Source organism: Micropterus salmoides, unplaced genomic scaffold (genome assembly GCF_014851395.1).
Source record: "Micropterus salmoides isolate LMB-PRFRI ecotype aquatic unplaced genomic scaffold, ASM1485139v1 Ms_hic_scaffold_19, whole genome shotgun sequence".
NCBI lineage: Eukaryota > Metazoa > Chordata > Actinopteri > Centrarchiformes > Centrarchidae > Micropterus > Micropterus salmoides.
The window spans coordinates 19,658,466-19,683,032 of NW_024041039.1; the positions used below are offsets into that span (position 1 = coordinate 19,658,466).

Sequence of the window (24,567 nt, forward strand, 5' to 3'; positions counted from 1 at the left end):
GGAGGATTCAGCCAATTGGTTTGCCATCTATAGGATCACCTGCCGTAGGCCTAAATCAAGATAAAAAAAGAGGAAAAGGTTTCATTGACTAGGCTATACATTTCAGTTCATGCCCTGAGTCTGCCCCCTTGCCCACCTGCTAGCTATTGATACTTTTTGTTAAGATAACTTTGTAGTGCAGGCCCTGAAAACTAACACTCACCACCTAACACCCAAGAGAAATGTTGGAAAAGGGATGTTGTACTTCTGTCTACATTTTACTGGCTCTGTCCACGGAATAAATGTGTTAATATGCCCTTATCCATCACACCTTAAAAACAAAATTTCTCAACGTATCTGTCAGCTGGACAACTGCACTGATGCATGGTTGAATTGAGGTGCTGTCTATTTAAAGCAGTGCATAAAGAAAATAGCTGCCTGTAGAATTAGATCCAACATGCTTTATTACAGCACGGGCCACATGCCTTGCTTGACACTGCCAAAAAAACATATTACAGTGTCGAATGAATGGGGTTCTTTCAGTTTTAAAGAAGCATAAAGGTGGTGTTACATAACTCTGCAGGAACATTACCTTATATTAGTATGCGTGGTGATTTGAACACTTTGATTCATTAGCTTCAGATGAATCATCCGCCGCTTGTTAGAGAAAGTGTTTTCATGACACATTTCCTCTTGGAATTCCCACTCAGCTTACTCACTTACTGTACCCCGCGGCACTGGCAGCGCTGGGTTCACTTAACTCTAAATTCATGTTGACTCAGTATGACTCCCCTTCTGTTTTCAATGCACCTGTCAGAAGTTTGACTGATCCAAATAGCTTAGTGGTGAAATACTACTCTGCTGCCTCGTGTCGGGGTTTAAATAAAATATATAACTAGGTGTGAACATGGTGTTATCTATATTTTAACCTGGGGCATGATCCTAATTGTGTTGTATAAAGTTCTCCATTACATACATATATCCCTTGATGGAATTTGAATGTGATGACTGATGTCTTTGGCACGGGCCTGGCCTGATGTGTTTGATTTATGACAAGGCTAAGCCTGCCAGAGGGCTCAACTGCATGTTATCCCTGTGACGCCTCAGTAACACTTGCAGTATCTAATGAGTGCAATCCTACTGAGGTCAATGAGTCAATTCCCGTTATCTTCTCAAATCACCACGAGTCAGACATCCACTTACTGTAATATCTTGTGAAAAGATGATGGGGCATAGATCCATGCCAGAGCGTTGACTGTTGCCCTGAAGTTGCTCTTGCGGTCTGGGGCCTTTTCATCTATCCCACTGCAAGATTTGGCCTGCTCTGCAAGTACGGATTAAAGAGTGCAAAGAATCCAGTTATAACTGTTTAAAACTTGTCATCTCTCATTTGCTCAGTGATTTATAGAAGATGCGGGGTGCTTTTCATGTCCCGTGTGTCTCACATAATCCTTTCAAGGCTCAGATAACTCTGTATTTGTTTTCACTCTGGACTCTCGCATAACAGAAAGAGAGACTTGTGGGTCCACATTCAGATAGAGTTTCGTGACTTGCCCTGAAATTTTTATTGAATAAAATGCAATTATAGTGTAATCTCTAAGGTGTTCATATCAATAGGTCAGCCACATCAGAATGATCTGAAACTATGACAGCCTTCGCAATCAGATCATTTTGTCATGCAATGATTTGAGGCCTTCCCCTCTCAAGGTTATTGCTGTATGGATTATGAAGAGGCTCTCTATATGAATTTATGCTTGAAAAAGTGTCTTATTTCACCCTGGTTTCTGTATATGTCTTCCTTTGTTCAGGCCTAATGTCTGTGGTGGTCAGCAGTGCTGCTCAGGCTGGGCTTTGGCACCAGGGACTAATCGCTGCATAAAACGTAAGTAAAAACCTATGTACATAGGACAACTATGTACATTTTAAATATATGTATTCTGCCTGAATACACTTTCATTAAGCTACTAAATACAACAATTTTAGTCTTTGCAGACTAAGCTCATTCATGTTTGTGAAGTCCTGCAGCAGCACACAAGCACACTGACATGCGTTATGCATTTTAGAGCTTTCTGAACTAGTAAACTTCGCAGACTGAGAGGCTGTTTATGCACACAGACTGAAAACTTACACAGTAAATGGCTACTAATGACTATCCTGTCAAGTGGAATTGCCATATGAAAGTTTTCCTAGGGTGTTATTGCTCCTATGGTCATGTTCATCATATGGCGTGGTGCCTTTTCTTTTCATGTAAGATCCTCACATGGAAATTACTACCACTTAGCAATTGGCTCTCTTTTTGACACAAGGCTTTAATTATGGGTGAAATTACGTCTTCTTTTATTTGACCACGGCAGTATTGGATATCCTAACTGCCAGATTATTAAAATGGAATAGGAGACATCGACTGTGAATGAATAATCGGCCACTTCTTCAAACCCAACATTGAAAAAAACATTGTTACACATTGTCAAGAGAACTAGTGGTGGTATGTCAAAGTCTTATCATTGACCTATTCTTGACAAGGGGCCCAGTTCAGTACAGAAATGGCAACAGCTTACACCAGATTTGCTCTTTGCATGTTAATTTCACGTTTGTGTCCACCATTGTTTGCTGAAGACGGAAATAACAGGATGGAATTGGAGCTTTTAGAGAGAGAGTTATCTTTAAATTTTATGAGTGAAGTAAAACCCACATGGCATGGTCTATCTATCTATCTATCTATCTATCTATCTATCTATCTATCTATCTATCTATCTATCCTTCTTTTTGACTTGTTTACTGTTTTCTCTGCTTGTTCTCTGCTAATTATCTCCTTCACACATGCACACGCACACACACCTATTAAGCCAGTCGATTACACAAAAAGCTGATTGGCCCCAGCAGCCTTCTAATTACATCTCCTTCCCTCCTGCCCAGTGCAAAGCCTACTTCCATTATTTCTCAAGTCCCAGCTAAAGGACACTTACCAAGGTGTAAATTACATCTAACACGGAGCTGCAGTTACCCAAATTAAAAAGGGTAAATACTTTTAATCTGCCAGAAAGTAACAGGTCCGGTCTAACGTGCCTGCGTTAAACAAGGCATCTGAGCAGGCCAGGGGTCTACCCAACCATCTGGACCCTCTTACAGGTTGGACCTTACCCAGGTCTGACTGGAGGCTATGCTATCATCAGCTGAGTGAAGCCCCACGGCTGGCAAGGTGCCAACATAAAGGCCCCGGACTGGAGCTGGGACTTGGGAGCCCCCACGTAGAAGACCTCCGTGGAGGAAAACAGGCTCAGGCTATCTTTATTTCGTCCCCGCCTGAGACCCAGGCTGCTTTATTAGGAGATGGCAGCATGAGAAAACATGTTCACAGTAGGGGAAAGAAAAGGAACAAACCTGTCGGCTGGGAGCATAAGTAAAAACATATCGTGGCTGGGGTGCGTAATTCTTGCTGAAGGGATTGAAGTAATGTTTAATATTTAAAGTGTCAGCTGCAGGGTTCACCGGGGAGGCTGGATTGGGTGTCTAAAGTTATGGCTTCCTAACAATACCTCCTTGTTCAATTGGGTTGAGCTCAGAGCAAATATATGACAGGAATTGGATCACTAGTTGTCCAGGGAGTGCGCCTACATGTCTTGTGTTTATGAAACGGTCTACGTCTGGGTCTCCGTGGGTCTCCGTGGGTCTAGTTGGAGATTCTTGTCTGGCTCCCTGAAGACTCGGCCCTGGCAGGTTTGGTGCTGACTGTCTCTGTTTTCGGCTTCAGGATGGATGGTTAGCAGACTTGTTTGTGTATTAAACCAAATTCCATGTGCCAAAAATAGCCAGTGTTTTGTGATAGAAAGCTTTGATCCATTAAGAAGAACAGAACATTGCATTTCCACTGCTGCATCATGTTTATTTCTCTTAAATTAGCTGCTGTAATTAGAGATAAAACGTCATAAGTTTTTATGACTGCAGTTTTACCAAACCAATATTCATTTTATTACATTAATGGGGGCCAAGAACCAAAGTGTGTGTGTGTGTGTGTGTGTGTGTGTGTGTGTGTGTGTGTGTGTGTGTGTGTGTGTTGTGTTTGGCTGGTAAAGTGAAGCCAGGTGTACGCTTGTCTCTACCCCCATCTGTTTACTTGCAAGCAGGGTCGAAGCTCCCGTCGAGATGAAATGCAGCATCTTGTTTTTAGGTCAGCACTTATTCTTATTCCCAACTGTGCTGAGATTCACATCTGTTCATCAAAAAGTATTGTTGCTAAGATGAAGAGCAGAGGGAGGCCATTTTCTAGCCTCGCCCACAGCCCAGTAATAGTCCCTTATTTATAATACAAGACTGTCTGTCAGCTGCATTACTGTCAACACTGTCTCGACATAAAAACTGATTAAATGGAGTGCTAAACACTGCAGATGTTCAGTTTATTGTCTGAAATACCACGAGCCTCAATTCAAATCTCTAGGCCTAAATAAAATCTTCTACTGGTTTTCAGAACCTAATGCCACTTTAAAATGCTTCACCAACAGATCAACAACATCATTCATAAAATATGCCAGTAAGCCGTGGGAATGGTTTGCACCTGACAGTAATTACCAAAAAGGGAAAACAACAAGTTGTTTCAGTAAAAGTTGTACCATTAGTTTTTGTTGGGAATTGCCACAGAAATGCGTTTACAAAATAGTAAGCTACTTAGTTGTGGAATCAGGATGAAGGTTTGAATTGCTTTAAAGTTTTAGGGTAAATACCGTACAGTAACCCTCAATTAGATGTCTTGTACATCAGTGTAGAATTACTGTTTTGAAGTTCAGGTTTACATTTACATTAAAAAAATAAAATAAAATTAAGGTCAGAATGTTTAAAGCCAGTATTACTGGAGAATAATTTTGCATTTTGTGCCTTTTATGAATACCTGGCTTGGACAGGCTAATAGGCGGCACACAGACAATCTGAGCTAAAGGAGCTCTTTGGCAAGTCAGACCTGTAGGGTAGATTAGTTTTACAACAAGAATGTATAAACAAGCTAAAGGCTCTGTGGGGCTGCACCACATGGCTGTACTTACTTACTGTTGACACTGTGGTGCTTTGAGCTAAATGCTAATGTCAGCATGCTAACATGCTCACAACTTCATATCTGCTAAACATGTTGATGTTGATCAACCTCATGGTAGCGCTAGAGGAACAGTCAGGGGATCACCAAAGGATTCATCCCCCAGGGTCCATGAATATCTGTTCAAAAAGTAATAACAATTTGTTCAAGATCTGTTATTTCACACACCATTATTTGACACACCAACATTGCCGCCCAAAGAGCCATGCTGCTAGCATGGCTAAAAAGTAATGATAGGTGATGGTGTAGCTCATACTGGCAGGGTCCCAGAGTTATGTTGTGTTGCTGTGGCTTCTCCAGTTGACATGGATTCATGGCATAGTCTACCACACACAGAGTGAATGTATGGGACAATATAGAATATGTCAGACCAGGCAACACTGCAGAAAGACTCCCTCACAGAGCTCAAAGAGCTCAAGTGCAGGCTTTTATATTCTGCTGCGGAATTCTTTTCACCACACTATACATCACAATATTTTGATGAAAGCATGCGTATGGCCATATGGCAGCGTGCTGCAAGTATAGGCAACAATTGAGAGCACAACCCCCTGAAAAAAGCACACAGATGGCCATTGATTTAAACCTGTTGCTGACTTAGAGATTGCAGATGAAAGGTGCATCACTCACGTGGAGGAATAAAGTTGTTTTCAGTCTCTTAAGCATCGGTGATTGACAGAGTGAAACACGGTAGAGAGGAGTTTCTTTTTGATTGCCTTCCAGCTTTCTTTGGCCTGCTGTGCTGCTCAGGGCCCCATCCCAACCCTAAAATAACTCCTCATGCAGAAAGTCTCTCTCTCTCCCTCTCTCTCATCTCCCATCACAACCCTCTCTTTCCACACAAAAAAATAAAGCATGTAGCATGTTTCCCTAATTCCATCATGTCCCCAGTGTAGTTTGAATAGGATGAAAGCCCTCCAAGGTTGGGAGAGCAGTTTAAGTCATGTTAAGAGCTTGACTCAGCTGTTCAGCACGAGATGTTCACGGAGGCCACCATAATGTGAGTTTTATGTGAATTAATTAAAAATAATAATATATTTATTGCAAAAGTATAAAATACACTCTTTGTACATTATTGAGTCTTTTGTCATGGTTGCTTTAAAATTAAACTTGATCTTGAGTGTGAAACGCATTTAATGTTCTTCTTCGGTACAACATGTGTGAGGCAGCTGGTAAAATATGAAGGACATACACATGTGAGTGTTTTCTGACCTCCAAAACAGTACCCAAAAATGTTGGTTCTCCATCTTCACCTAATAGATACAAGCTGTCTCAGTTTGCTTTTTGTTAACCTCCCTGACACACAACAGAATATCCGTGTTTATTAGACCCGATCATCAGTGAGATCTGCTCTGCATTCACACAAACAGTCATGCAGAACTTGAAGAGAGCAAACATCATGGTGCAAATGCCTTTGGCCCAAATTCTTAGGTCAAAGGCATTTGCACCATGATGTTTGCTCTTATCTACACTAGTCACATGTATGTGATTTTGAAAGGAGATTTATTGTGCAAAACAAATGTTTGAACTGCACTGTTCCGTGTTTATGGCATGTACATTTCGTAGGATAGTATGACATGCAACTAGAGGTCATGAGAGGAGCACATGATGACCCAGCCACCAGGACACCAATAGAGGAGAACCAAGCCTCCTGAGCAGCATCCTCTGTTTTGAAAGGAGGTTTTGAAAATTCTGATGTTTCTGGTGATCACTGAAACGACTGCTACACAGACAGCCACAGAACCCTCCTCCGCCTTATACGTTGTGTGTGGATTTGTGGGGGTTGTACAGTTCACAGTTCAGAGGCAGAACACTACCTTGGCAGCCCTGTAGAGAGTTATGGCCCATTAGACAGATCCTGTAATCAATACACACCCCGTCATCCCAAAACCCATCATTAACATAGACGCTGGACAGCTCGCTCTCAGCTTGTCTCCCCCAAACCAGGAGTGCTGCTTTCCCAACTCCAGCTGGTGTGTCTGTTTGTAGGTTGCAATTGGGTCCTGTTCTGGCCTCCTGCACCACATGTTTTTCTAATTGCTACCATAGACAGAAAGTGTGGTGAAAATGAGGTACTACTCAGCATCTGGACCTAGATGTCTCCCTGCAGAATTTCTTTTTAGTTTCTTTGGACATTTTTGATCATGAGCTGTTGTAATACAACAATAATGAAGAGAGAAGTTGAACAAACTTGGCTGAGTGAAGCTGAAAAGCATTCTTCAGTAACACCTTTTTCACAGTGCCATCATGCAAAAAAGTACACATGCTCTCGCAGATCTCTCAGCAGTAAGCCTAAAAACAAGTTAGGGCTTGATTGACATTTACAAGGTCAACATTAACAACAAGTGCCCCTCTCCTTCAGTCTCACACGCTCACTGAGGCCGCAGTGTTGTTAGGGCAGCCCGTGGCCGACCATATATCATAGCACCCTCCTGTTTAAAGACCATATGGAAGTTGTTGGGATGTGATCCCCCAGGAGGATGGGGTTTGTGGCTTTTTGGTGAACACCACGTCTCACAGAGTCAGCTTTACAAGCTGCGGGCACACCCCCCCAGATCCAGATATCCTCCACAGAGTGCCCCAGCATGTGGCTCATTAGAAGCTGAATTTGGAAGTTTGAGGGGTGCGGTGGGGGCTCTGTATAGTGTGGCTAAAAGTAATGTACACAGTGTCGTGGGTCAGCTATGGGTTAACAAAAGGCCCCCGCAGAGCTGAGGTGGGTAAGGAGAATAAAAACACCAACTACTGTACTGGACCGAAAAACATACACTGTGATTGAAAAATATGCATCTATGACAGAGGCACCCTAATCTGGTGAAATATTACCCTTGTAAGATTTACCACAAAGAGAAAATAAAGGATCAGTCAAACAGTGTCAGGATACCTCCCTTCTGGTCCTGATTAGAACAATAGAGATGTTCTGAACTTTAAAGTTACAGTAGCAGCAGTTTGGTTGTAGAAGGCAAAGTTAGCATTTGGCAAGGCTGAAATGATAGCACTTGCAGTGGCAACCATGTGGAAATCACATGTTGTAAAGAGCTTAACGCTCACTTGAAATGATTAGCATTGAGAGGCAATTGTATTAACTGCTCAATAGACCAATTCTTACTTCTTCAGTGGATAGTGAGTCCGGATGAGAGGTGAATTATAAAAGCTTGTCTCTCCCAGCTGCCTCCCACAATCTTAAACACTTGACCTGTTTCATCAGATCTGTCGGGTTCTGTGATGACTTCTAAAGAGAGGCTCCTGCTGTCATCACAGGAGGTTTACCAGACTAGGTATTCAGTCACAAGTGTTTCACACTTGTCTATGATGCACAGTGCAGTTATGAGCAAAGCTGAAGCAGATTTTAAACTAAGTCAAGGCTTTAGCCTCTTCACAAATGTTGCATCCACATGCATGTATATACATATATCTACTAGATTCAGAAATGTCCACACTGCAACAGCCAATCAGAGGTAAATTGCTGCAACCATAACTTCTAATGCCATTTTATCTTTATCTCAATCTTATTTCCCAACTTCCTGTCTCTCAGTTACAGGGTTTGAAAGGGCTTTTCATATTCTACTGAATTCTAATCTCCGGAGTAGCTCCCAACCTCTAAATCTCATAATGGTGCATAATGCGCTCAGCCTGTAGAGAGTAGTGAAGTCCATGAAAGCTTATTGTGATTATGCTTTCATTATTGATATTATTTTCAAAAATGCCAAGTTACCTCTGGTAGCTCTGTTGACTGAAGGCAAGATTTCTCTGCATGTTTAAGTTATGTCAGATATTGGTTTCAAATTGCCCTTTGCTGAATGAAAGGACTATAAAGATGTGATGGGTTGTGTTACTCTGGGTCAGAGAGAGGGGAAGGGGAATCTCTGGTGGATTGTAATGGACTGGAAACAAGCTCTAACTTGGAAATGAGTGGGGGTTGGGGGGGGGGGGGGGGGGTGAGAATGGCAATTTTCCATATAGATATATATACACATGCAAACCCAAGCTTATAACAGGTAACTGTTTCCCACAAGAGAAATGATGAACAACACTTACCTCAATAAAGACCCCGGAGTTACTTTAATATAAGTACAGAATTACTGGGTGATTGCCTCAAATCTAACCAAGAACTTTGAAAATCCCAGAAATAACTTACTTTTATAGTGAATAGTATTTGTACAAGGATGGATACTTGGATTAACCACAACCGTCAGGCATTTCTTTAGGGATGTTATTCAGGCAGTAAAGTCCTTAAAATATCCTTATGTAGCTTAAGTTTGACAGGACTGGAGTGAGAAGAGATAGAAAGACTCCAGACTCACTTAAATATGATGCTGAAGACATTTTAGCTAAGCCCAAGGAAAAGGCTATTTCCATATTAATATAGTGTTTTATTACTGATTTCATAGTGGATCTGCTTGTTTGTTTGGAAGGTTCAAAGCTGCCAACAACAGTCTAATAGTCTCCTCTTTTCAGATGACTGGGTCTGGACACAATCTCCAAAAACTTGGCCAGTCTGTCTTAGTCATAATTAAGGCTGAAGTGGCAATGCCAGGAATGTTTGCCATTTCTCCTCTTTTATTTCCGAGGGATTCTCATTTTATTATAACTCTCGCAAAGTAATAATTGCTGTGCATATTTGTGAAATGGATGGAATGTGAGGCAATTAGTTTTAATGATGTGCAAGACAAATCTGCATGACATCAATTACTGCGACAATGTGTTCAACAGCCCAGAGGCATGGCCCAGAGACAACACAGACAGGCAGTGACAGTATATGCCATGGCCACGCAACAGGCTTCACGTGGGGCACATGTCAGCAGGCCCAGTGTCATTGACCTGTCCATTCTATTGTCAGCACAGGCGACATGTTTGGTGTCACTTCTGTCCCTCACAGCTGAAAAGGGGTCACACGTCACACGATAGAACACATATCCCATCGTAAGCCAGCTGTGAAGCTCCAGTTATTGGGTTATTTTTCTGCCTCGCGCTGTTTTTCGTTTCAATTCCAACAGTTTATTTGAAGAATGTACTTTCACACATTACCGAGTTCTTCCCCCCCGCAGCATAATGTCACTGGAATCTGTGGTCTATTTGATCCACCGCTTCATCCCCAAACTTGAGGTTAAACAGACTCCGGACAAGGCGGTGGCACCCAGCCAGCCTGTACTTTAGTTAGATGATGTATTTAACTCCTTGCCAAACAGAGCTCCAGCAATTCCTATTTTATCCCGTGATGGAAAACTCGGATCACATACCAAGTTCTACAAATCCACAACCACATTTCTTTAAATGTGTATGCTTCATCTAAAAGGGGCAACATTTTTCTCAGAGTAGTTAAAACGAAATGCTTGAGTGAATTAGTTGGTCTAAATAAAATTTGCCTCACCATAAAGCACAAGAGAGTGGTGATTGTCTGATATTTAATCCTCAGTTTGTTAGTTTTTCTCCTCATACCAATGGCAGACGATGCGTAATGAAGTGGTCTTTCAATTAGCGTGTATTATCTGAGAAAACTAAAATACAGAGCTTGATTTTGGCCTTCTTTCTGGGAATATGTCTGTGGAAATACAGTTGCTACACAGCCTGTCATGTTTTCTTCTGTCACTTCAGTTTTGAGCTCATGTCATCAGGAACAGCATTTTCAGGGTCCAGTGTGCTCTCACCCAAGACTAGAAGAAACATAAAGTGGCCCCAGAGTCTGAGCAGTATCGCAATAACAGGAAGCGTGCAGCAGGTAGAGCGCTGTTTGCACCCAGTGGGGCCATTTTTGACTGCCAGCACTCCTCACTGCCAAGAGCTGTGGCAGCGTTCCTGCCTGCGATCTGTCAGTGTCCACAGCATCTGTGTCAATAGCATTCCATAGCCCTGTTGACAGAGGGCCGCTGTTTGCTTTAGCCACCACAGACCAGTGGCCTGATTTACTGTTTGAGGACAATGTCATAAATCCTTAAGTGCCGTCTACTACATACATGTGTGTCACAAGATCGAGAGCTCGTTTACTTTAAATTGCGTGCCACAGGTCTTTCAGTACTTCAAATATCTGGAGTGTGATGGGAGGGTGTGGGGGTAGGCTGGTAGGGTGACACAGATTATTTTTCCATGACCATGAAATGACCTCAGCACTGTGTATTTGCAGACTATTGACTAATATTATTCACACATTCATTATTTTAGTACAGTAAGCCCCTTCAGATTTCGTTTGTTTTTCAAATAAAAGATACAGCTCTACAGGCCATTTCTTTGATGAAGTGTCAGATATTTGCAGTTGGCTTTCAGTAAGCAGTTTTTCCCATTCGCTCATTTTTTTATGACCTCTTACTTTTATTACTTTTTTAAGCTGCCTGTGTTACAGTGAAAGCATATACTGGAGTCTAGATCAGTGATCAGAGATATTTTTAGGAAATCGCTCTATATAGAAATGCAGACAGCACTAAACTGAACCATGAACCCGGCGTATAGGCTTTACCTCAGCGAGAAATTGGATAAGGATTTAATGTAAGTGATCATATATATTTAGACTAAACAGGGCAGTAAAAGACTCAAGAGAAATTGAACATGACAGCCACCCCAGGCTCTCTGCTGAATGAAAAGGACAGAAAGGTTTAAGAACTGAAACTAATGGCCCCTTGATTGAATCAATTTAAAGTGAGCCCCGGTGTTGGGATCAGGGAAAGCTTTTTCTGCTACTGCTCCTTCATACAAGGGGGGCACATGCTCTACCATGACCTTCTGAAAACTTAATCTCCATCTGTGCTCTCTCTTCAGCTGACTGCCAGCCCCCCTGCCAGAACCGTGGCTCCTGCAGCCGGCCGCATACCTGTGTGTGTCGCTCAGGCTTCCAGGGGCCCCGCTGTGAGGAGGTGGCTCCAGAGCAGGTGTACATCCATGACAGAGGCACTCTGAGGCGCATTCAACCTGGGACCAACCCTTTCCAGAAAGACCAACCACGGAGAAGGCCCTCAGAAAGGCAGGCCATCGATACCACCAAGGTCCAGACCCCACGACCTGCAACCACGAAACAGCCTGTCCACACTGTGTAAGTGATGCAGCTGTGCTTCTGTGCCTTTTCTTATTATAGCCAGACAGAGACACACTTAGCCAAATAAGTATCGGTCAAAAAATGACTTTCTTCCATCAGCTCTAAATTATGTCCGAGTCCCACCAGAACATGGTGGCAAACTGTAGAACTATTTGTAGGACTAGTTAGTGAACTGTAGCTGGGGAGCTAATTGCTATCACACTAGCAAACCAGGAGTATGCTTGTGCTGGTCAGTCACAATAGCTTCTTTCTATTTTCTCAACACTGTGCCGTTTAGTCCCCTCTGGTATTTGATGATTCATAATTGTACGTTATTTTGTTTATTAAAGGCATATTAAAGAGGGTAAGAGCAAGCTAGTTAGCTTGTCAGTAAGTAAGCTTGTTAGCTCGGTCGCTATGGGACAATAAGTTCACACAGTTTATTTAAAAGATGTATTTGTACCATCAGTTTTTGTTCCATAGCTGTCTACAAACAAGTCCTGTTTTATGAAGCAATTATATTCCTACAAAGGGGGGGTTAAATAAAAATGGATGGAGCAACAGAAAAACCAGATGTTAGACGCTGACTCTGATCCACTTTGCTCCAACGTCAATACTGTGAAGATGATTGGCTTTGCTCAGCGACACAAAGTTGCATGTTAAAGTCGAACTTTCAAAATTCACTTTGATGATGAGAGTGAATCCACAGGTGGCAGCCAGTCCACTGAAATGAATTCATTTTTCTATTTTAAATGCTAGCATTTATACTTTATATCTGTATCATTTTATAACATCATTTTGATCATTTATAACATCATTTCAGATTTAGCATGAGCAATTCTTTAATCGACAAATTCATGAAAATCATGTGATGCTAGAACATCTAACAATGTCACAGCCAGATATTTTGGTCTTATGCCATGGCATAGTAATATACTACAGTTTTTTTATTTTATTTAGTTAACGTATGACGTATGATATTTGTTTTAGCTACCAATACTGTCATGAAGAAAGGTTCACAGAAAACAAATCGATACACTACGCTAATATAATTGTTTAAATGCTCTTGAACAAACAGTAGTTCAGTACACTTGTTTCCAATGCTGGTAGTGTTTACCATTGCAATAAATCAAACCAGATGAATTGGTTCATATGTTAAATCTTTAATAGACTGTAAGTAAAACAAATACTAAGTAAATCAAGTAAGCATTTGCTGCCATTTGCTGCCATGCTTGAAAAGTATTAAAGTAAATCTGCAAAATGTAGGAAAATATAACATAATTACCAGACAGAAGTATTAACCCATGCTATTTTCAATGAGAATAGAGCAGAAAGATTATATTTTCTTTAGGCTTTGACTATTTGTTTGTTCTTTGATTTATTGGAATAACTGTGACTATAATGTATCCAACTAATAATTGCTCAGGCAAAAGCCTCTTTCGGTGCATTCAGCAAATTCTCCAAAGACTGCTAATCAGACAGGCCTAATAGTTTCTTGGCTTGATCATCTGACTGTTTTAGTTCCAATCTTGTTGGAAATTAGTTTTTTCTTGACTCTTGATTAATCACTTTACCATGGCTTGAGCCATATTCTTGATCAAGGATGCTGAAAGGGAGTAATTGTTTCTGGGAATATTTTGATGGATCGTTATTGCTTACAGGTTTAGACTTATCTTGTCAAATTGTGCTCCATTTTGGACTCAGGCCCAGTGCTTTTCTAATCTGCTCAGAGTCGGTTTAAGTGCCATAATTTGTTTGGGCACTGAGGTCATCATTCAGGTTTTGGCCAGTTTGTCATCTGGGCAATTTCTCTCCACCAAACCACTTAAACATTCTCAATTACATCTGACATTTATGAAGCTCCTCCTGCTTATTGTGAAGGTCTTTTGTCATTTTGTGCTTTTGCTGGTGTTATGAAATTACAATGGCTGAGCCATCCACATGTTTGTGGTAGCTCAACTCTACTAAATGTTTTGGCAGATAGTTCATAAAAGAGTTTTAATATATCCTCCTTCCCAAAACAATTATCTTGGAGTCATAGTAAATCGTCTAATCAATACAAGACCTCTGAAGACTGCACAGTTGCTATGCATATGCTCTCTTTGTTCCTGACTCACAGGACATTTTTGCGTCCTGAGTCACAGATCTGGTACAAATAGAACGAGAAAACACTGCAGGTTCAACATCGTAAGAAGCAGACCGTGTTTCTGAGTCACAAATGCCCTTACTATGACTATGTCCATTCTTCATATTTCTATTAAAGCTGACTTACTGTTAAGAGGTGCTGTTAAGTTCAAGATGAGCCATTTCCCTCTGCTGGTGACACACTTCCCAAGCATGCTGCACAGACAAATAAATTATTAGTATTTGTAACCAACAGATTTTTCAGAAACTTGCCTGGCAGAATAAAAGCTTCCGCCAAAATTGTATGTCTTCATTTCAACATTAGTCAAAGAATTATTGAATGTTTGACTCTCTTTCATTGGTACTTCCAGGAAGCTATTTGTGTGCTTGTGTAATTCACATTTAAAGCTCAACCCTCATGAACTGCAAATGTTCTGCATTCTCTGGGCCCAGAATGATCTTTTAGGGGTGGAACAGTTTTCCCCCCGGAGAAGTGGTGGATGCAAGTCTTGGTTTCATATATCAGCCTGAGGTTCCACTGTTTGCAAAGCCAGGAAAGCACGAGCAATGTGAGGTCACATAGAGTGAGAGTCAGATAGAGAGGCAACACCAGTGCCAAGGCTCAATTAGGGAGTAAGAAGAAGAGCGGGGAGGACAGACGCTCGGGTTCAGATAGATCATGTTGGCCTTGCCCCCCACTTATGTACAGAGGGAGAAAAGGCCACCCCGTACATGCAGCCCGCAGCCAGTCTCTTTTCATTTTTCCCTACTAGAGAAGGTGTGAGGTACTATATATGTCTTTCTTGGAGCCGACTTGGCTTGTTATGTCAGCAGCACCCTGTCACTGACCCAGCCTGTCAAGTGGCGCCAAAAACAAGAAATAGTGTAGAGAAGAAATGAGACAGACAAGGAGGGGGAGAACAAAAACAATGATAATAAGACAAAGCATCTATTAGAGAGAGAGAGATAAAGCAATCTGCACAGCTGAACAAGGTGAAGTGACTGTTAGGTTTGAATTCCAGGATATAGTCTAAAATCAGTCAAAAGCCCAGACCTACTGCTGGGCCCCACTCCTTACTGTCCAGTAGGCTCTGGTTCACAGTTATAAAACCCCACTCTACCGAAACTCAGAGTTGTGCAGGTAGACACAGGCTTTTTTGTATTAGGCATTGAGTAACCAGAAGAGATTTTGTGGTCTGGTTACTCAGTTGGAGGGTAAGTGTTTTTACTAAGCTATCCACTGAATCACCAGCAAAAGAACCGCTGCGTTACCATTGTAGCAGCTCTTCTCTATTTAGCATGACATTGTGCCATTACAGAAATGATTCAGTTGATCAACATCATCATACAGGATCATATCATCATAGACCTGGTCTTGTAATAAAATAATTCTAAAATGCACGAGGCCATCAGAGTCAAACATTAAGTTGCTCTGATGGGATGTGTTTTCTCCTTCCCTGTTGGCCTCATCCATGGTGACAAATCTGTCCATCCAGAAAAAGTTTCTCAGATTGAATTTCTTTCTGTCAAAATCTAAAACTGACTGACATGTTGCCAGGCCTGTGTGGGCACAGCTGCCTTCTGAAATGTTATTTTTTAGAGAATAAATTGTTTCATAAATAGTGAATGAATCCACCACATTTATGAGTGACAGCCTAGAATAAAGGTCTTGTTGGGATGGACAAAACATATGAGAAACCTTCTGTTTAGTGGGATTTTGGGACATGGGGATGCAACCCCATACCTTACTCCCTCTTCTTGTATTCCTGTCTCAAGTCTTCCACCTCTCCTCTGACCATTTCAACTGTGTCCCAAATGTCCCGGCCGCCTGTTCTGTGGGATTAAAACTATAAAATTTAAAATAGGTACATCCTATATGCAGCTGGCAAATAAATAACTGTTTCCTCCTCTGACATTACTTGTCTTTGCTGTGGAGCAAATGTGTTTCACTGTAAACCAGCGTTTCCTGTAAGCACTGTGCTCAGCAGTAGTGAAAGGCTTGTCCCTGTCAGCACGAGATCCTCTAGATCACAGCTAGTCTGTCAGCTCCCAGTATGAAGGTCAGGGCCAGTGGTGAACACTCCTGGCCAAGCTGGAACTGTGATAACGCACAGAGGACGTATTCAGCTCCTCCTATGAGTCCTTCATGTCAACTCTTTAGCCCCACCATGCTCTGACATCAGTCCTCTGCAGGAAACAGAGCAGGGCAGAGCAGGATGTGTGTGCAGTATGCGGGTCATCCATCCAAAGGTCATCTCTTTCTGGTCTCTGTTACATAATCAGACTAAGGACAGCTGGCAGCAGCTACCTGGACGGCAATTTGTATAGTATACTACATACGCTTCAAGTCGTCATGGTTTGTGTACTAGAACTTTAACATACAGTAGATTTTACAACTAGAACATACACTGAATTCTTATACACTGCCATGATGATGGCATAAGAAATGAAATTGTCCAGTCTTGGGATGGTATTCATCACTGTTTCACCAAATCTCTGATGCAATGGAACTCCATTGTGCACACAAGCCCATCTAACCTGCCCCTCAGCGTGATGCCACAATTGGAAACGGTTGTTGTTCTTCCCTTTCTTACAACAGCGCTGCGTCAAAAAAACACTGTGTGCATGAGCAGAGGTGCCAAATCAGATGTCTCTGACCAAAAAACGTTTAGCCTGGCTCAACCTTTGCAAATTAAACAGGATGTTATCCAGCAATGCGTTGGCTAATCAAAAATGTGGAAGGGCACAGATGACTTTGTAACTGGAACAATTTATTTCTACTGTTGGTGCCTGGTGATCATAAAATTGGTTGTAAAATCCTGTTTCTTAATATTTTAAACCACTGTGCAGTGCACTTGAAACAACAACCGCACCAACACAGTCCCTTGTGTCTTTTTAAAGCAGTGCTGTTTTCGGACTGAACGGCCAGTAACTCGGCATCTGAATCAGGTTGTCGCCCAAAGGGGAGGGTCAACAATGCTACAGTGTGGTGGATCTTGAAAAAGGCTACAGTCATGTCAATGAACCCCAAACTGCCTGTTTCATGTTGTTGTGAACCCCAAACTGCCTGTTTCATGTTGTTGTGGAGCTCTGGAACTGAATGACTGAAAAAATTCTGATGAGCTTTATAGACATAGAGCAAAATTTGGAGCAAAAAATAAGATGAATAACCTCCCTCTTAGTCAGGTCATTATTTATTTAATGTGATCGCACATACACGTCAAGGACAACAAATCGTGTTCTGGTAACGCAGTAATGCAGCGTTACTTGGATTAGCAACTGTAATATTATTACTGTTTTAGAAATAGTAATCCCTTACACTAATAGTCACTGGGAAAAGCAATAATATTATAGTTACTGACGTGTTACTGCCCAACACTGGTTTTTATACTAATATGATTTGATACAAAACAATAAACAGTATAATCTCATACTTAAACTGCATGGTATGATATAAGAAGATACAATACAATGCTTTGATACAATTAATCAATTCAGTCAATCAAAATAAATTTTTAAGCATCACTGATTTGGCCCATACATAAAATAATTGCTCTGTATAATTTTGCACAGTGCAACTTGCTTCAGGGATGATTACAAATTTGGTCACACACAGTAACATATTGAGATGCTGAACAAAAACAAAAACACCCAGAAATGTGGAGCAGAAGGACCATTAAGACATTGATGCATGCTGCTTTCTCTTCATTAACTGTTATGCTTATATCAGCCCTACCGTTTGCCTGGTGACTAATAGGGCTGGAGGTTATGTGGCTTGTTGACTCAAGGCTTTGCACACAATCACACAGCCGTTTCTCAGAGGAAACTGTGGTCATAGTGGGAGTTCTCCATGTTAATCACGGATCACTGGTTGCTTTCACTCCCACTCCAGACAAACCACACCACCAGCACTGACAGGAGCCCCTGTCAAAATCCCCTGGGTGACCTCAGCACCTGTATAGAAATATTGTTTTATCATCACCAATGTTCTTGCTAGTAATGATCAGTGAAGAATCTGAGGTATTAAGTGCAACGGAAACACAGAGCTTGAATAAAATATGATCATAAACGTTGAGAGGTGGGAGTGGAAATTCGCTCAACAAGTTTCTCATTAATCATTTGAGAGGATGATAAATTAAAAGAGAATCCCAAATCCCTCAGTAGCTTTCCATCTCTTCATGCCTTCAGCTTTGATCAGATATATGTGTTCTTAAGACTAAAATATATATCTAAACATTCAGCCTGGGAAAGTTTTCCTACTGTACCACCTGGCAGTCTGCTTTGCTACTCAAAGAGGACATGTTCAGAGTCATCCTCTTGTCTCCCTTTTTCACCCGCTGCCAAAACAGAGGAAGGCTGCAGACGGGGAGTCGAGTTGAAGCAGAGTAGAGGGGTAATGTGCACGGTAATTTCCACAGGTTGAATGTTCTGCTCTCTCCTGAATAGAGCTCTATCTCACTTCTGAACCAGGCATATCACTCTGTGTCTAGAGCTGTGATTTGTATCCCAGCGTGGGTAGACTGGGAATGAACTTGAACAGGGTTTTCTGCTTGTAGATTGCAAGCATGTTTGTCTTGCCTGCTGGTTCTACAAACCTTACCTTTGCCCTGACCTCGTCCCTGGGGAGCATGGGATAGGGCTTTCCGGAACATGGATGGACATGCCATGGCTTTGTGGTGTGTGTGTGTGTGTGGTGGGGGGGGGGGGTACCTTGTGTACCTCTGCTACTGCGGTCAACATCAACAAAGTGCAGACTCAGCGATGGAGGCTACCGTGTCCTCAGGTGAACTCTCTACATGCTGCAAAAGACAAGGGAATGTTGTTTTGCATACCATATGATGATAGAAAATGAACAAAGATTGATTCAGCATATGTTAGACTTTGTCATGTGTGTGTCTAAATGTACTGTAGATTTTTGAATTTGAGGAAGCTTAACACGCAACGATGCTGACCGAGCCAGGCCAGGAAGAGTTGGTGTGTTTCTTTCTACAAACACAGAGCCAAACGAGTCCCATGAGTGTTTGGCTTCCTGCTAGGGCAAGAGGGAACAAAGGACCATAGAGAACTCAGCACTCAGCGTGGGACAGATATGTCTTTCTCTCTCTCTCCATCCCAACTCTCCAAAGCCCCATCCGAAACACACTCTGAGCCGCAGTGCCAGCGGGCTCAACGTCTGTAGCCAAATCTTTCTCATCATGCAGGCCTGTGCAGATGCAGCTGTCGGAGGGACAAATACTGTACGGCAGTTCTAGGAAGAGGGGCGCCTATCCACTCCACTCGAGCCTCCAGCTCCGGAGCTGAGGCACATGGAGACATCATCAATCAGGCTCATCTCCCAGATATGGGGCATGGCGTTGAAAGCATGAATTAGCAGTATGGTTGTGCATGGAACCACTTAATCCAGTCAGATGTTAGGATGTGTGTTTCCTGTGGGACTGAGTGGTGGAGAAGACCTCCACACATACAAATCCAACATGCTCATGTCCCACACACATAGATTTCTTCTTTCATAGCCACACATCAAAACTCAACTTTGTGCTGGCCTTCCTCATGTCTGCATTTTTCCCTTGTTTTCTCTGTGAACCTCTGGTAAATTTTTTACTGCTTTTTAAACCAATGTTACAGGCTGGTTAAAAAATTCCCTCAATCACGTCTCTTATTGGAAAACCTATTTGGCTTATTGTCCGAGCAGCCTGACATATGACACTGACCAGCGTAGGCACAGCCTCAGTCAGCACTTTGTAAGCTTCCTGCTGACCTGTCTTGTGGCATTTTACTAAGTGAATGATCAGAGCAACTACAATAAACTGCAGAGTATTGAATAGCCTCTCAGCTCACCATGTCTCCAGGCATTTTGATTCTGGCCCCTGAACCACAGCAACCACAGTGCTTTGCTTCTATCCAGAATCAGGCCTTTCTGAATGTCTTAGAGCTTGAAACCCTCAAGTTAAGAATGCTGAGGTGAAAACAGACAGATTGGCACTGCTACTGACCCCCTGGAGATAAAAAGGGAACTGTTTATTTCACAGCTTTTGGCCTGTGATTGAGTAGACGGCAGTAGTCAGATGTTGTGATCACTTAGTGTCTGAAAACCTCAATGAGATTGAATTTACAGAAAATCTATTTTCATGCAGGCAGTGGGTTAAGTTATACCTATAAAATTAAGTGGAACTTCATTTCTTCATTTCAGTCTGTGTAGCACTTTGACAGATCCAAATAATAGTCTTTGCTGAATACATTTCTCAAGAACTTTTGCTGCTTTCTATTCTGCGCTAGGCCCAGTTGTTGCTCTAATATAAGCCTCATCCCCTGGGGCAGGAAAAAAAGCTTTCTGAATCAATCCAACCCCACTGTAATTCATTTCACCCAGGCTCTGGCTGCTACTAGCGGGATTCCTGGAAGGCCGTCCAGACAGAGAGAACATGATTTAATCCAGCCTCTGTGGCTGGTGCGATAAGCCCTCAGACACACCCAGATTTTCACAAGGGGAAATATTCTGCCAGGACCCACAATTATCCAAGTCATAATGACTAGAGATGTTATCAAAGAATGACTGGGTCTTAATTGCTCACTGATGTTTGACCTTATGCGGCCACGTATATGAGAAGAACTTGTCCTTGTTTCAGGAGAAAAGAGTCGTTAAAGAGCTACACATGTTTCTGTGACTAGGTGTTTTCCTGTTATTCCTCATTTATAGTATGGGACACATTGGACAACTGACACTGCTGGCAATGTTAAATTACATTTCTATGGAGCATTCAGTCAAAATGTCATCTTTTTTTTGTAGTCTGACTACTCATTGAGCACCAATAGATGACACTATTCATGCATTATTCATGTATCCAAAAATAAAATCTGTTGTCTGTTTGCCCAGATGTATTTTTTGATTTCACACATCCATTGCTGCTTTGTGGTTCTGATTGGTGGCCAGCCTTATTAACATTTTTAAAATAATTTTTTATCTTTTTATCACCTCTCTGATACCTAACCGTAGTTTGGTTTGAGCACATTTGGGTGTCCCAGCATATTCTAGTATAATGCCATTGATTTTTTTTGCCTTATGTCTAATCAGTGTCAGGAGGCAACAATATAAAATGGGAACTCTTTAAAGACTTGCGTCCGCATTTTGGGAAAAACCCATATTTGCTTTGTTGTTGAGAGTTAGATGAGAAGATTGATGCCAGTCTTGTGACTGTATGGTAAATATGCAGAAAGACGGAAAAAAAAGGCTAAATAACTGTATTTTCTAAAATCTCAAACTATTCCTTTAAAACAACATTAACAGTACGAGTTTTCAGTGAGTTTTAACATTATAATGCAAAGTTGACGTGCAAGCTTCATGATTATCTTGCAAAACAAGCTGTGAGAATAGCCAGTGGAGGTTAAAACATTTACTACCAGAGATTAAACATTCACAAACAGCTGTAATTTAGGGTAAGACTTTAATATGACACAGGCTGGTGTCGAGTTATTTTTGAATTTCCAATGAACACAAACCTTACCACCATGCCATTGCATGAACTTGTTGCTATAAGGAACACACAACAACAGTATAATGAAAATACCCTTGGATTTGGATATTATATTTATTGGTGCATGCTAAGGTTCAAACCACAGGATTTTATTGAAAGAAACACAGGGACCTCGGCAGCGAATGATGAATGGATGAGGGTGTTCTGCCTAAAGCCTGAGGAATGAGATGTGTGACCACAGTGGGGTTTGACCACTGGTGGTACAGATGGTTTGGTGGGTGGGTAAGAAAGGATTAATTCTTTCTCAGCCTGCAGAGACTTCTTTCACCTACTATAATACACCAAGGCTGTTAAGACAGACCAAATTCTAAATTAAATTTTTCCCCTCTTTGCCTGTTGGCCCTTGCGAGCTACATCAAACATGGGAAAACAACCCCATTCTCTCAAAATACAAACAAAATAGACTAATAGACAAATATGAGATATTAAGGCTGATGTTTTTGCTAAATCAAATTCTGAAGCAAACAAGTCATACTTGGATCAGGAATCCAAGAAAACCTATGATAATATCTTAATTGCTAATCTGGATTGTTTTCTCTTCTCTTCATTCTAGTTAATGTCTTGGATGTCACCGAGATTCCTAACACTGTTGGGCTTTGAATAGTAAAACATGAACAAGAGTCAAGTGTGTACGTCTTTGCTAATGTTCTTGAATGACACCTCCTGGGACCAGTTTCAGCAGTCTGCACTCTCCTTCCTTGTCTGCAAACTTTAGTCTCTGAAATATGGAGCACCATCTGTTGTTGAGCTTTTTTGCTGAAAAACATCTCTCTCCTGACATTTTAAAATCAAGAGCATAAAGATACATTATCTCTATCCATTTCGAGGTGTTTCCTAGTTTAATGGTGCCTCCTCTGAAAATATTGTGCTGGTGGAAAGCCATTGCGCTGTATGGATGCATACCATATATCTTAACTGTTGCTTTGTCACTTGGTACGGAACACATTGCTTTGGAATAGGACCAATATGCTTTGTTGCATCCAAAAATAGTTTGTACCCCTCTGTGACGGAAAGGCAAGAGCAGTCACCCCACCCAGATTTGAACCCAGGTCTACGGGGTACCAAACATGCAACTTGACTGCAACGCCAAAGAGCCAGGCTTATTGGTATAGCAGTCACAGCTCATACTCAACCGTAGTGACGGTGGTCCGTCACACCCTCACACAGTGCTGCTTATAGCTCACAGTCGTCTCTCTTTGACTGTGTCCTAAATACACTCATAAATCTTCTCTTCCTTTGTTGCTGACAGTGTTTGCAGTGGTTCAGCAGTACAAAGTTTTCATTGTTTCAGCTGCTGTTTGCACAATTTTTTATATATTTCTGCTGTTCCCTCCAGTTAGACTGATGATCTGCATATCCAAGTGCAAACTTTGAAATGAACAATAGTCTTTGACGCTTTATCTGAATGAGATGAATGCGTGTAAACTTTGATTTACACTTGGTCTTTGATGACCGTCATTTACTTTCCCATTTACCAAGTAGCCTTCAAATTGCCCTAATTATGTGCAGTTCTTATGTAATAAGGGTTTTTGGCTGACGCTCCGTGTTGGAAAGAGGTAAATGGAACCATTAAACATTTTGTTTAAATAAAAAGAAAAATGACTCGATTTTCCTCAGCAGAATAGAACAACTCCTGTGTTGATTGCTTGTAAATCTAATGATGGTTCCAGAGGTTTACTACTCGTCACTCTGGAGGTCATGTCCAGTCCAACACATTGAGAACTGAGATGAGACACAGGGACAAGACTGGGCGCTATCGGGTTGTGCGGTGTGACCCAGACTAGAATGCTCATGTCAGACACTTCTGCCTGCTGTCTGGATGTCTTGTTTAGACCATATGTTCAAAGCCAAATGGCTCCATCCAACTACCAGACAAGCTCTTCATATCAGTCTATTTTCAGCATTAGCTGCCATAAGCCAAGAATCCAAGCCATTAGATGTGGACTCCGTCTTTGGTATTCTCAAACAAATCAAAATGAAAAATGAGCTTTGCCAAGGTACACTTGTACTGAGCTTCAAGTGCTGAGAGGGTCAGTGAAAAACCATTTAATATCACAATCCTTTACCTCTTTCCAAACTACTTGCCATCCTAAGCCCAGAAAAATCTAGGTTGTCCGTCTGAAATACATTAGTTCTAACTGACAAAAATGCTTTATTTCCTATGGAGAGTGACTGAACTCCTAGTGAATGAATCAGCTGTGGCCCATACGTTACTGTGTAGTGCTTCACATAAACACTGTTCCAGCCTTGTCATGAGTTGATGGGCTATGGTGATGGTTTACGATGTAAACAATTCCTGGGGATCTGGGCCAATGTGTGTATGAATGTGTGAGTAATTGAGTGTTCGAGGTGAAGAGGAAATTCCAGAATTTCCCTGTCCATCTAAGCGGCTCCTGTTTCCCAGTGGACAACTTTACGAAACAACACAGTCACCACTGGGTTGATGGGAAGTGGTGTTTTCCAAGCTCCCACTACAGGGGTTTCCTGGCACTTAAACAAAGCCACTTAACTTAATTTCTCCATGCAATCCTCCCCTCCCCCACAATGCACTCTCATCAAAACTTCAAAGTACACCTTGCATTGTGCTTGGTGGCGTAATTCATCGGGTTCTATTAACAACATGGTTTATGTACAGCATCAGTAGAAGCTAAGAGATCAGAGGCTTTATAGCCCTTTTGACTGTCCTCCAGTTCTTAGTTCTGCCTTGTGTTTTAGTGTTCGACTGTCTGCTTTTTGTTCTCCAGAAATGCCTCCTCTCCAACTCATCTGGGTCAAGAGGTGCGGCTGGAACTGCCATTCATGTTGCCTGTCATGCCTTTAAGAGAGCTAATATACACATGTTGTAATGCCGC

At 41.7% G+C, this 24,567-nt stretch overlaps 1 protein-coding gene across 1 annotated transcript in view; it reads left to right on the forward strand.

Moving 5' to 3' along the window:
- Positions 1 to 24,567, forward strand: part of LOC119910150 (latent-transforming growth factor beta-binding protein 2-like) — an 81,743-nt gene that overhangs the window by 1,901 nt on the left and 55,275 nt on the right. The window contains exons 2-3 of the mRNA XM_038728572.1: positions 1,788 to 1,861; positions 11,807 to 12,077. Coding sequence (XP_038584500.1) covers positions 1,788 to 1,861; positions 11,807 to 12,077 — 345 coding nt within the window. The remainder of the gene's footprint in view (positions 1 to 1,787; positions 1,862 to 11,806; positions 12,078 to 24,567) is intronic.